General features: G+C 47.5%; 1 protein-coding gene across 2 annotated transcripts in view; it reads right to left on the bottom strand.

Annotated features, from left to right (window-relative positions):
* Positions 1-458: 458 nt before the first annotated feature.
* Positions 459-13,852, bottom strand: part of LOC124039491 (zinc finger homeobox protein 4-like) — a 194,731-nt gene continuing 181,337 nt past the window's right edge. Inside the window, exons 8-12 of one of the 2 annotated variants that reach the window (XM_046355509.1) lie at positions 8,936-9,069; positions 7,749-7,955; positions 7,021-7,141; positions 1,395-6,785; positions 459-886 (exon numbers count right to left, since the gene is read on the bottom strand). In XM_046355509.1, the coding sequence (XP_046211465.1) occupies positions 462-886; positions 1,395-6,785; positions 7,021-7,141; positions 7,749-7,955; positions 8,936-9,069 (6,278 nt within the window). In that variant the 3' untranslated portion in view covers positions 459-461. The remainder of the gene's footprint in view (positions 887-1,394; positions 6,786-7,020; positions 7,142-7,748; positions 7,956-8,935; positions 9,070-13,852) is intronic. The other variant, XM_046355510.1, reaches the window with a different exon arrangement.

Below are 13,852 nucleotides of genomic sequence, written 5' to 3'. Positions count from 1 at the left end.
TTCTTTTGTGCTTTCCGTCAAAGAGCATTTGTTGTTGTTGGTGTCATCCTTAGTTCCCATAGATAGTTTTGGTTTGAAAGACTTGGCGTTGCTCTGCACAATTGGTGACGACACCTTCACAGGGGCTGGCTTCTGCTTCGGCTGTTTATGATGCTGTTTTTGTTGCTCAATATGCTTTTGGTGCTGCTGCTGCTGTTGCTGCTTCTGCAGGGAATCCTGGAGGGACAGCTGGTACTGCTGATACTGCTGCAGGAGGGCGGTGGGATTCATGCCCGCCATGGCGGCCTGTGGGATGGCGGCAGGTCCATAGGGGAACAGGTTCTCCATCCCGCCGAACGGAGGGAAGTATCCCCCCGCCTGAATCCCTCCAAGAATCTGTGGCGAAAAGCTGTTGGCGAAGCCCGGTAGGAAGTAAGGCAGGAACTGGCCTCCCAGGAAGGAGCTTGGGTCTGCTGCGCCCGTCAGGGCATTCTGAAGAGCCTGTAGTTGAGCGGCATCCAGATGACCCTCACGTCCTGGTTTGCCCGAGGCCGGAGACGGCTTCTCCCTCTTTTTGTTGTTGCTGACGTTGGGGGTCTGTAGACGGCCGCCGTTCTCCACTTCTCTTTCCTTGGCCTTCTTCTGGTGGTGCGGCTTCTCCGCAGGTTTCTTGCTGCTGCTGCTGCTGCTGCTGCTGCTGTGTTGTTGCTCTCTCTTTCTTGGTATTTGCTGTGCTGCTCAATGTGGTTTGTTGAAGTCAGAGGGGTAGAGGAAACAGGAGGAAGAGGTGGAGGAGGAGGAGGAGTCTGCAGAAGATTCTTGTTTGGGGTAGTGCTCAGAGACATGGCAGGAGAGGGGGTGGCTGGGTTCGGGAATCCAAGCATGCCAGCACCGGGAGATGCTAAAGCTGAAATATAGTGGTATAAATGATATTCAAATGTGTTTAAATGTATATAGACCCTAGTATTACTATGTAAATATTGTTCAGTAATACATTATGGAGATATATGCAGTTATGATCGACTTCATAATTGTATTTGTTAAACTGTCACATGCGCTTCATAATATATACCAACATGAGGATATTATAAATATACCAAACCCACATCAAAGGAGAGGAGGGGAAATTAATTCCACAATGCTAAAAATGCATTTGCTTAAAAAAATGTCAGAACCATTATATTATGTAGAAGTTCTGCACTGAACGTTGAGATCATGCATTAAAGTGTATTTTACACAATGTACAACGTTTGGTAAAATATCTCTACCAACAACAACAACACTGTGATGGAATGAAGAGAAAATACTACAGAGAAAGAGTATTTTGGTCATGTAAAGCATAGACAAAAAATGATCATAAAAGTTATATAAAATTACTATTATCTGTGTGTCCTCTGTGTGTCATAGTAACTCACCAGGTGTGTTGGGTGGGTAAATAGGAAGTGAGGATGGCCCGGTGACCCCAGGAAGTAGTACCGGCGGAAGGCCAGAGATCCCGGGATAGCCTGAGGGCAGGCTGAGGCCATGAAGTGCATTGTTGTGGTTCACTGCAGTCTGAAGGTGCTGGGCAGCCAGATTGCTGAGCCCGTCGCTCCCAGCCTTCTTCAGACGATCCATCTCCTGCTGAGCCATCAGCTGGCGGACCGTGGTGGGTGCTAGGTAGTCCTTCTCTCTGTCCACCTGGTTGACCAGGGTCTCCTGCACTTTAGCGATGTGCTGTTTGGAGAAGATGTGGTCGCGGATGGACATCCGGGCAGTGTACTTCACATTACACAAAGTACACTCCGGCTGGGGCCCGTCCGGCCCGCCTTGACTGATCATGAATGGCTTTCCAATATTGATTTTGAACTTCTTTTCCTTGGCGCGGGCATTCTGGAACCATACCTGCACCACACGCTTGGGGAGGCCCATCTCACTGCCCAGCATCTCACACTCCTGCATGGTGGGGGTGCGGTAGTCACTGAAACAGGCCTTGAGGACTTTCAGCTGAAGGTTGCTCATCTGAGTCCTGAAGCGCTTGTGGCCTGGTCTCTCCCCACCACTGCCGCTGCCCTTCCCAGACCTGAAGGGGTTTCCACTTCCGAAGGGGCTGGGGGAGCTGGGGTCGGTCAGGCTGGAGGTCTCGCTCTGGTCGTTGTTGTCATCCATGTCGTCATCTCTGGAGCTGTAGTAGGAGTAAGAGTAGGAGCAGGAGTCTCCGTCCTTGCCGGAGTAGCTGAGGGAGGGGCTCACCATACTGAAGGGGAAGCGGTCGTCGCCACCGTCTGAGCTCTGGGCAAGGTTGCTCTTGCTGTCGCACGCCAGCTTGTCCCCTCCGTTGGCCATGAGGCTCTCCAGCTCATTGTTGTTGCCCTCATCTCCAGTGGTGGCGTCACTTATGGCTGTGTTGATGGACGAGGTCTCGTCAAAGTCCATTTTGTTGTTGATGTTGTAGGATGAGCCCTCTGCAGAATTAATGTTAAGCCCTTCAGAATCATCACAGTTTTCTGCTTTTACGGATGAAGGGCTCATTAAGTTTTTTAACTGTGCCTCAGATTGTTTGACAGGTGTTGAGGAAGCTGCGGGCAGCTCGTACTCATTCGGCTCAATCTTGGTGGGCAGCTGCGGGAACTCAAAGAAGTTGTACTTGTGTGGGCTCTCACCTCCATCATCTTGGTTCATCATTGGGCTATTGGGCAGACTAAACCCTGCCTGTTTGGCTTCATGCCAGTGTCTAGAGTGGATATGGCTGTCCAAAGCTGACTTGGCCTTGAACAGCGCCCGGCAAAAAGGACATTTCTTATGTGACTGGGAGGCCCCCAATGCTCTGAACTGTCCCTTCCTCTCTCGGGCACGTGTGTTCTGAAACCACACCTGCACCACTCTCTTCTTCAGGCCGACCTCACGGGCAATGTGATCCAGCATCTTCCTCGTGGGGTTGGAGTCCAGCAAGTATTTGTCATAGAGGATCTCTAGTTGTTCTGGGGTGATGGTAGTTCTGAGACGTTTGTCTCTGTGCTGTTCTTCAGTCATGTTTCCGTTATCTTTTTCAATGGATCCATCCTCTTTCTCATCTAGTTTTCTCTTCATGGAGCCAGAGCAGGGACCCGAGGACAAACCAGAGCTGCTTTGAGTTGGCATCTGGAGTCCTCCAGACAGAAACTGGCTAGTCATCAGAGGGTTATTGGGGTCGAAGATCAGATAGGGCATGTCCATGGGCCTTTCCAGGAACTGGGAATGGAGGAACTGGTTCTGGGCTGCCAGGAAATGCATATGTTGGTGCTCCTGCCATAGCTCAATGCTTGGGAAGGCTATCTTGCACTGGTCACACTGGTATTGGAGCATCTGGGGAGAGAGGCTGTTGGTGAGGGAGGAAAGGGCCAGAGAGAGTGGGCTAGAGGGGATGGTGGCTGACTGAGGCTGGGTGTGGGGTCTGGACATCTGGGGCTGGAGGGTCTTCTGAGGGGGTGGCTGAGGGGTGGAGGCCTTGGAGGGTCTGGGGTCCGGTAGAGACTTTATCATAACTGGAGAAGGTGCAGGTTCTGGCTCTTTAGGCTTGGGCTCAGAGGGCGGTTCAGGCTTGTGGGATATCTTTTCCAGGTTGGAGTGAGGGGAGGGCATCAGAGGTGAACTGGAGCCTGAGCTAGTGGCTGTTCCATGGTGATGCTTGGATGACTCAGGGTGCTTGGCTGGGCATGGTTCTCCTATATCCATGTACTCCTCAGACTGGTTGTCCTCATTCCCTTCCTCATCCTCGTCCTTGTAGCATGTTTTCTTCTGGTGGGTGATCAGGTCGAAGATTCGTGGGAACACCACACTACATTTCTTGCACTCGTACTGCATATTGCTGGTGCGGATGTAGCGCTCATTCGTCAGTTCTTTCTTCTCATTTTCTTTAGCATCTGCCTGGTTCTCGTAGCTCTTCCGGGCCTTCTGGCGGGCGTTTTGGAACCACACCACAATGACCCTTGACGGCAGGTTGAGCACGGTGGACAGCTGCTCAATCTCATCATCTTTCGGGTAAGCATTTGTGTCGAAGAAGTCCTGTAGGACCCTCAGTTGGTAGTCAGTGAACCTTGTCCTGGAGGACCGTTTGTTCATGGTGGCATCAGTCCTGTAGTACTCCAGTGTACTGTACTGGGACTCCAGCCTAATATCCTCCAACGTGGTAATAGGTGGAATGTTGAAGTTGTAAGGAGAGTCTTTGTTTCGCTGCCTCTCTTTGAAGAGGGTGTTACGGAACCAGTGCTTGATTACTTTCTGGGGGAGGCTGGACATATCAGCCATCTCCTGAATCTGCTCCTCAGTGGGCGAGTTGTTGATGTCAAAGTGTGCTCTGAGGACCTTGAGCTGGTCGTCTGTGATACGGGTTCGAGGGCGCTTGAACTGTGACTGCCTCAAGAAGTTTGGATCGAGACCTAGCTGCTGCTGACAAAGCTGGGTGAGATCCGAGGACAGGGAGTCCATTGTAGGCAGCTGCAGGGTGAGTTGAGGGTGTAGCCCTTGGTGCTGGATGGACTGCATCAACAGAGGGGGGAAGAGGGAGAAATCTAGTGGGATGGAAGGCTGCACCTGTGGGGATGCGGAGGGTGGTGGAGGAGGGGGAGGTGGGGGTGGTGGCTGGGTCTGCGGGGCCTGGTTTGGGGCAGGGGATGGGGCCTTGATCTGGGGCTTGTTCGTGGAGGTGCAGGGAGGCTGCTGGGTGGTCACTGGGACTGGTGAGGGAGGAGGAAGGAGAGGCAGTGGTGGGGGAGTCTCAGGGGAAGGGGGGTTGATGGGGTAGAGCTTGTCGTAGGCCTCTCGGTACTGCTGGGCAAACTTCTCCAGCTCTCCATAAGGAAAGAACTGTCCATGGATGTGCTCTTGGTGGCTTTTGAGAATAAGCATGTTGGAGAAGAGCTTTCCACACATCCCACATTCCAGCTTGCCGTTATTGATCTCCAGTTGTTGTTGTTGTGGTTGTTGTTTTTGTTCTTCTCCTTCTCTGTTTTTCTTCTGGTTTTTCTGCCTGTTCTCGTTGTACTGGATGACCAGCTCAAATCCAAAGTTCTCCAGAAGGGCCTTGGCTGCATTTCCTCTGGCTCCTGACACGATACGTGGAGGAGGAATCAGCGGCTCAGGAAACTTTGACTTTTTGTCTTTTTTGTCCTTTCCTCCCTCACTGACTCCATCCGCTCCATTCTCCATCTTGGCTTTGCTCTCCTGTTTTTCCAGATGCTCCTCTGACTCTCTGGACATATGTATGTCAGACACAGCATTGGGCTCCATTTTGGGCTTGTGGCTCTGCGGTTGCTGCTTTTTCTGCTGCTGGAGCTGCAACTGGGATGCTTGTTGCTGCTGCTGCTGCTGTTGTTGCTGCTGTTGAGCCTGATCCTGCTGTAGCTGGTGTTGCTGCTGCATCTGCTGCTTCAGGTCTTCCAGGAAAGAACCAGTCAAGCCCGGCATCCCGAAGGCGGTGGCTGAGTGAAGAGCCAGCTCTGGGCTCAGGTTGAATTCTGCCCCTGGGATGTAGAAGGGGAAAAGGAACTGTGGCTGCTGGAACTGAAGCAGAGCCTCTGGGGTCATGCCGAACTGGGGGTAAAAAGCCGGGTTGAGGAATTGGGGCTGGAAAAAGGCAGCCTGCTGCTGGAGCTCGTGTTGGAGCTGCATCTGTAGTTGAGCTTGGGACTGAGCATTCTGATGGCTTTGCAGTGCAGAGACATGATCAGTAGTGTGCTTTGCGTTGTTGCTGTTGTTGGCTTCTTTGGCATCTACAGTGTTTTCTTTGTTAACCAATGGCATCACGCTTCTAGCAGTTTCTGAGTTGGCATTGTTGCCTTGTCCGGTTGGGACTGGGATGCTGGATGGAGCCATGCCACTAGGGTTCCCAATCCCTGTACAGCTGCTGCTGCTGCTTGTCTCGGTTTTGGCAGTTCTGACTTTGGTATGATGCAACACAGACCTCATGTGGATCTCTAGGGTTGAGCTTTGGCTGTAGGCGACGTTGCAGATATTGCATTTGAATGGTTTGTTGTCTGCATTGTTATTGGTCTCAGGGGAAACCGGGCTGGAGGCCTCCTGGAGAACTTTCTTCAGCTTGTGCAGGTGAGAGACGGAGTTGTAATGGACCAGAAGGATGTTCTTCTGGGTGAAGGACTCCTTGCAGACCGTGCACTTGTATGGCCGGGACGGGTCCAGGAACTTCTCCATGGTGAAGTTGGGGCCTTTTCTAAATGGGAGGGTTCGCTTTGTTTCAGCTCCCATGTCATCTAGCAACAAGCTACTGTCACTTCCTGTTGAGCTGGCCTTTTCTTCCAGGTCCAGCTCATCATCTTTATCCATTTCCTGTTCAAAGGCCTGATGTGCCTCCTCGTAGGCCCTGGCCTCGCTCTCAGGGACGAAGTCTCCGTTTACCGGCAGGCTGCCGCAGAGCTGTTGGACCTCGGCTTCGCTCAGCTCCGGATGTCCATTCTCCAGGTGCTTCTGGAGCGCCAAGAATGTCCGGAAGCTGCGTTGGCAGAGACTGCACATGGTGGCCGCCCGGATGGCATGATACTGGGAATGTATCTGCAGCTTCTGCATGGTCTTGAAGGCCAGGCTGCAGTGGTTGCAGCGGTATTTGTAGATGTGGCGGTCAGAGACTGAGAGCTGTTGCTGCTGGCGTCTCTGGAGGTCGTTCAGATGATCCTGGAGGGAGTCAGGACTCTTTCGATCCTGCCCAACCCCCCCAGACGTCTTCCAGTCTGGAGCTTCAGACCCCTCCTTGGGGGGTTTGAGTTCCTCTCGTAGAAGGTCTACTTCACTTTTGTCTTGGCCTGTGCTGTTCATCTGGTCCTTGGATCTGTTCCCTGAGAAAGGAGAATGAAAATAAAATGAAATTTATGAGCAAAAGACATTGTACAAATGAATTGATTACCAACTCTGGAAACGAAACCATGTCTGGTTAATATAAGTATTATTTTTTTCCATTTGTGTAGCAGGGCCCTTCTACATCCCAAGGACATTTCATTTCCAAACAAACTCAGAATAGTACATTCAATACCGACAGGAGTATTGTAACAGTGGTAAGCATGCTCTGTGTACCTGTGGGCTTTCCAGACGTCTCAGAGAGGGTTGCAGAAGCTTCCATCAGAGACAAAGCGTTGTCTTGTCCAGGTGAAGGATACATCATGCTATTGGGCACCATCACATCAGGCCCAGCCACCTATCAAAGTCAGACAACAAAAACTATTTAATGATCTTAATAACTTATCCCTAAATGCAACATGCATCGTAATAAAATCATATTATAAAATGTAATAGTGCAGTAATTAAGGAGTTTAGTATTAAATATTAAAAACATGTTGAGCAAGTGTACTTTTCAGCTTGCCTCTTGCCAATAAAAATAGATCATTTTCAGAAAGCGGAATTAGCTTTTCCCTGAGGACGACAACCGTCAAGGTTATGACATATTCTCGGGAGAGTGGGATAAATGCATTGGAAATGTTTTATAGGACTGCACAGTGACAGCACTGCCCAGAGCTAGTTAATAAGGGACTGTAGGGAGCACTGGACACATTTTTCAATTTGTCATCTCAACATCACGGATCTTTAAAAAGGATTAAAAAACTATTTAGAAACTTTTAAACCTTGAGGAAAATGTACTGTATGTGCAATGCCATTAGAAGCAAATTAAAAATTTTCTCAGCATTTTTCTCACCAGCAATCAGCACAACATTAAATAGATAGTCATCTGAATATGAGAAGTTGTCTGTACTCTAAACAGTTTTTTCTGCCAACATTTTGTAAAGTTATGTAGTGTTTCCACATACAGTCATGAGTAGTTTGTCAACGCAGTCTGGAGCCACGCTGTGCAGGTGTGTGAGGTGGAGCTGCAGGTGGATCTTGTTGCTGAGGACGTCCTGGCACAGTGGGCAGCAGATCACCGGCTGCTGCATGGAATGCTGGGATACCACGTGGAGCTGTAACCTGTTGGCATCTTTACTCCTGTAGTTACAGTAGGGGCACTGCTGCAGCTGCTGGGAGAGATGTGACAAAGCTTGCTATGGTTATTAGTGGGAAAGTAAAAGATTAGAGATGGACAAGAACAAGGTGTGTCTATGGTTTTACCAGTCTTCATCACCTCTGTATTTTTACTTCAAAACTAGAATTACTCGAGAGCAAATGTGCTTTTCCAAACCCAAACACGCAAAAACATGACGTAACTTTTAACAGCACTAAGAAAACTAGATGACAGAGCTCCCCGAAGAGGATAAAACATGAAACATGACCTGAATATCCCCTCAGCTAAACAAATTGGAACCCTGCTCTCCCTCCCCCTTCCGCCCCCTCTGCTCCCATCTCACTTTACCTTTACACACAAAATGTAGATCAACCTCGTTTCCTTTAAATGCACTTAAGCCCCTCAACTCGTGCAATTTTATTAGTGGGAAATATGATAGGAGGGGAATTTCTAATCAGGAGATTAGAGATGACAAAGGTGTGTCGCCTCCTCATCTCCCGCCTAGCCCTAATAACAGGAAGTACTCCTAAAATGACTGCCCCCAGCCCCCTGCCTTAATGTAATCCATTTATGAAATGACGCAGGCCTCCTTCCACTCAGGGCCCTCCACAAGACAAGCTAATACTTCATAATCTAATTTAAAAACACATACCTTCTAAAGAAATGCAAAGTGAGTGGGACTGGGAGAGAGCTTTAGCCTTGCCTATTGGATGCAGGTCGACAAAGGAGTGAGAATGTTCTATAGGGGATGTTTAAGTGCTCTGTCAGTGGGGACTGCATTTGGGGTTAACTATTTTAGATCTGTTGACAGCACATATCCTCTGAGACATCTTAGAATAACTTTTAGAATACCTGCTAACTGGAATGGGTTGGAGTTAGCTTTGACTGGGTTATTATTATGGAGCATTATCGGTTAGCTTAGCATACCTGCTAAATGGTTAAAGATAGCTTTCCGTGTTGGTTTATCATGGAGCATTAGCAGTTAGCTTAGCATACCTGCTCACTAGCGCTGGTCTTCCCCTCTGCAGACTTGGGCCTTTTGGGCGGGCTGTCATTCTGTCTCTCTAGGAGCATGGAACATTTTCCCACAGTGTTGGATCCAGGAGACTCTTTAGACAGAGAGTTCACTCCTAAAACACAAGACAGAAGAGAGCAAAATATTAAAATTATGTTGTAGCTCTGTTATAAATATTATATATATATATATATATATATATATATATATATATATATATATATAAGTAAAATCAATAGACGAAGGCAAAGAAAAAGTTGAATTAATTAAAATAATGACATTGTATCAAATTAAAATGTAGATGACATGTCAAATCAAATCAAATTGTATTAGTCACATGCGCCGAATACAACAAGTATAGACCTTACAGTGAAATGCTTACTTACAAGCCGCTAACCAACAATGCAGTTTAAAAAATACGAATAAGAAATAGTCTGGGTAGCCATTTGACTAGATGTTCAGGAGTCTTATGGCTTGGGGGTAGAAGCTGTTTAGAAGTCTCTTGGACCTAGACTTGGCGCTCTGGTACCACTTGCCGTGCGGGAGTAGAGAGAACAGTCTATGACTAGGGTGGCTGGAGTCTTTGACAATTTGTAGGGCCTTCCTCTGACACCGCCTGGTATAGAGGCTCTGGATGGCAGGAAGCTTGGCCCCAGTGATGTACTGGGCCCTACGCATTACCCTATGTAGTGCCTTGCAGTAGGAGGCTGAGCAGTTGCTATACAAGGCAGAGATGCAACCAGTAAGGATGCTCTCGATGGTGCAGCTGTAATCACTTATGGTGATTACAAATATGTTGTGACAGACATTGGCTGTTGGGCTAGTAGTGTAGACCTGTTGTATCAGACTCCTAATTGTCATTCCTATACATTGAGTAATTCTGCCCCAAAGACATGGAGAAATAGAGAGAAAATGAAACCAGCCTCATAATCACAGCAAGACATACATTCAATGTTATGGTAATATGATATACTTCATTAGACCACATGCTTCTACCCTCCCTCTTCCTCTTCCTACACACGCACACGCACGCACGCACGCACGCACGCACGCACGCACGCACGCACGCACGCACGCATGCACACACACACACACACACACACACACACACACACACACACACACACACACACACACACACACACACACACGCACACACGCACACAAGCACATTATGCTGAATATCCAAGCTGTTTCCTGGTCACGGCTAGAGGTGGGGAGGTGGTTTACATGGCTGCGGCTCAATGCTGAGAGATATGGTTGTATTTAGCAGACGCTGCGGCCAACTGAGAAGTGTTTAATTACCTTCATCCTTATATACAGTCATAATGTGTGTGTGTGTGTGCGTGCGTGCGTGCGTGTGTGTGTGTGTGGCTATACTCTGTCACTGCAATTCACCCACTCCGCACATCACAAAGAAACAGAAGTAGCACCCCACTACGCTTCTCTTTCTCTCTCTATCCCCCTCTCTCCCCCTCTTGTCTGGTCAGTCAAGGCAATATTGGGAGTCTCACTCTTGCAAATCCAACTCTTCACGGTAGATGCACAAAAGAAACGAAAAAACGTTTTATTCCCTGCCCGGTATTTGTATTCGGTGCATATCAATTCCTCCTGTTAGTTCCTGCATTTACATTTGGTTGTGTTAAGAAGGCCTTCCGCTCATTTCATATGTAATCTGCAGTCTGAAATATTGGCCTGTCAAGAAAAGTGACAGAGGGAGGGAAAGAAAGAAACAATGAGAGAGAAAAAGTGCAGAATGTGAGAGAGATCATCTGAGGAATTCTCTGCAGCCTGGAAAAGGTCATCATTTCTCCCTCAGCCGGTCTGGGATGGCTCTGCCGGTCTGGGATGGCTCAGCCGGTCTGGGATGGCTCAGCCGGTCTGGGATGGCTCAGCCGGTCTGGGATGGCTCAGCCGGTCTGGGATGGCTCAGCCGGTCTGGGATGGCTCAGCCGGTCTGGGATGGCTCTGCAGGGCTGGTCTGTGTGTTGTGTGTGTGTCTGTGATTGCGTGTGGATGTACTGTAAGTGTTTTTGTTCATATTTGTGTGTGTGTTTGAGCCATGTCAAACCCTAGCACCTCATTGGCCAATTGGGACCGGTCCCTCCCTCCCCCTCCCTCCCTCCCTCCCTCCCTCTCTCTCTCCCTCCCTCCCTCCCTCCCTCCCTCCCATGTCACCTTGAACATGGACAAAATGGAATGTCTCTAACTATTTTACATAGGGATAAGTGGGGAGCTCCACCAATCTATCAAATGCATGCAGCCATTTTAAAGCACACACTATGGAATTGAGAACTATAGATTCTTATCCATAACGTAAGTGTGACTATATTAAGGCTTTCTCATGAGATCATTATCTACAGGAAAACATTAATGTACTCAACCTATCAATCTATGGAGTCTACATGATAGCTGGTATGTAATGATCTGCTCCCTATCACTTTCTAACACATTGGCTTTTTCTTCCTCGGCTGGTCATGAATGGTCATGAAGAAAAGAGATAGGAGGAGAGAGGGGGAAGGAGAGAGGGGGAGTGAAACAGAGAGATCGAGACGCTCTCATTCTCCTTTGTTTCTGAGCCTCACAGTTAATGACCAGTGCAAAAAAGCGGTGTCCAGATTCTCTCCAATTAATTTATTTTTTTGGGGGGGGTCTCCTCCCCTCCCCTCCCCCAGAGAATGTCTGGCACATGGCCATGTTAAGGAGAAAAAAAAATGTGTGGTTTGTCCCCCCCCCCCCCCTGTTTTTTTCTACTCTCCTACTTTCCCTCCGTCTCTCTGCGTGTCTCTCTGCGTGTCCCGATGGATGCCGCATGGAGGGGTGAGGCGTGGGCTAGAACATGGTTCTTCCTCTAAAGGCAAATGCCTGACTGCAGCAGGACATTGGCTGATTAGATACATCAAAAGGTGATTTATGACATTCAGACTGTTTGCAAGACAGAACAACAACCATGCTACCCACCCATCTTTATTTACTACTGTCAATGGTAGGTCACCGAGTGTATTCACACTCACACGTACACAAACACACAGTATGTGTCGCACATAGACAGATACAAACACACACACCAGTGTTTCCAATCCAGTCCTCTTTTAAACAGTATAATTCTGTCCTAAATTGGTGCTCAAAAGCAAACGCCAACAACAGAATCTCTAATAATGGTTTTCTGACAGACATACTTCTGCGTTCGCCCGTTCTGCAACATTTTACCCAGCAAACTACATTTTCACATAAACTAGATGTTGATGTGTTATCTTGTGTAATCACATTTTCCTTTATAGATATATAAAGCATAAAACATTAAGCGTAAATACATTGTCTAAACTTAGTAGTACAAAATAGTACAGTTTTGTCTAGAGGTCAGCTGAAAATGTAATAACTTTTTTTTTGTTGATAAGAAACCTCTTGTCAATTAAAAGGAGGCTGCTGGTCCAAGACAGGTTAGATTTAGTATTCAATTTAGCAATCCTGAGATCTGGCAGAGGGGCTTAGGTTACTGGGTTGTAAATTTACCCTGACAAAGGACAGAGAGAGGGGGAGAGAGAAAGAGGGAGAGAGAGAAAGAGAGAGAGAGTGATGGAGAGAGAGATGGAGAGAGAGAGATATGGAGAGAGAGATGGATAGAGGGGTACAGAGAGAAAGAGAGAGATAGTGATGGAGAGAGAGAGAGAGAGAGAGAGAGAGAGAGAGAGAGAGAGAGAGAGAGAGAGAGAGAGAGGGGGGGGGGGGAAAGAGATGGAGAGAGAGAGATGGATAGAGGGGTAGAGAGAGAAAGAGAGAGATAGTGATGGAGAGAGAGAGAGAGAGAGAGAGAGAGAGAGAGAGAGAGAGAGAGAGAGAGAGAGGGAGAGAGAGGGGGAGAGAGATGGAGAGAGAGAGAGATGGATAGAGGGGCACAGAGAGAAAGAGAGAGATAGTGATGGAGAGAGAGAGAGAGAGAGAGAGAGAGAGAGAGAGAGAGAGAGAGAGAGAGAGAGAGAGAGAGACAGAGAGAGAAAGGGAGAGAGAGAGGGGGAGAGAGAGGGTGAGAGAGATGGAGAGAGAGAGAGATGGATAGAGGGGTACAGGGAGAAAGAGAGAGGGGAAATAGAGAGGGAGGGAGATTGATTTAGAGGACTAGTGGCATAAGGTTACACATTAGCCTGACCTCAGGGTCACCTGATAACATTAGAAGACACTTTGAACTATACAGTCCCAGAGACAGAGCAGCACAGCCAGCAAACAGCAGCACACTAAGTCACACAGACAGAGGCACCTCTATGTTTATAAGGGGAGAAATGGGCTAATGAAATATATTTAAATTATTAACAAATTATTATATCGGCTGTCTTTTTCCTTTTCTCATCATCTTCCTGTTTTTAATTAGCGATAAATATGACGTCACATTTGATAAATTGATCAAGACATTCACCACGCAATGATTCAAATTAAAATAAACCTCATAGCTGTTGTCTTATAATTACTGTAAATATGCTAATATGTTAAATATATTTTAATCTAACATCTAGGAATGACAGAAATTGGCCAACCTTCATTTCAAATCTCACAAAATTTCTGGGACATGTCCACGCAAACAAAAATATTTAACAAATAGAATATGTGTTAATCTAAAATATTTCACATTGTATCTCGTTTGCATGCTTTTTCCATTTACTTCATTCACTCATCTGTATAATTCAAATTTTACGAGAAGTTAATACAACATCATTCAGCCAAAGGAACAATGACTAATTTCCCCGCTAATTTGAAGCAGGTAGAGTCAGTAATTTCCTGAGCACACAGGCTGATTTTCATGCAGGGTCTTTGTTTAGGAAGATATTTATAAAGAGAAACCCCTAAACCACTCACATGCTCCTTCTCTATACTGGACAAAGCAATCTGGAATTAATCCACATAGG

The sequence above is a fragment of the Oncorhynchus gorbuscha genome, linkage group LG07, assembly GCF_021184085.1.
Source record: "Oncorhynchus gorbuscha isolate QuinsamMale2020 ecotype Even-year linkage group LG07, OgorEven_v1.0, whole genome shotgun sequence".
Lineage (NCBI taxonomy): Eukaryota > Metazoa > Chordata > Actinopteri > Salmoniformes > Salmonidae > Oncorhynchus > Oncorhynchus gorbuscha.
The sequence above is the reverse complement of the archived record's forward strand: the minus strand, read 5'-3'. Positions and strand labels throughout refer to the sequence as shown.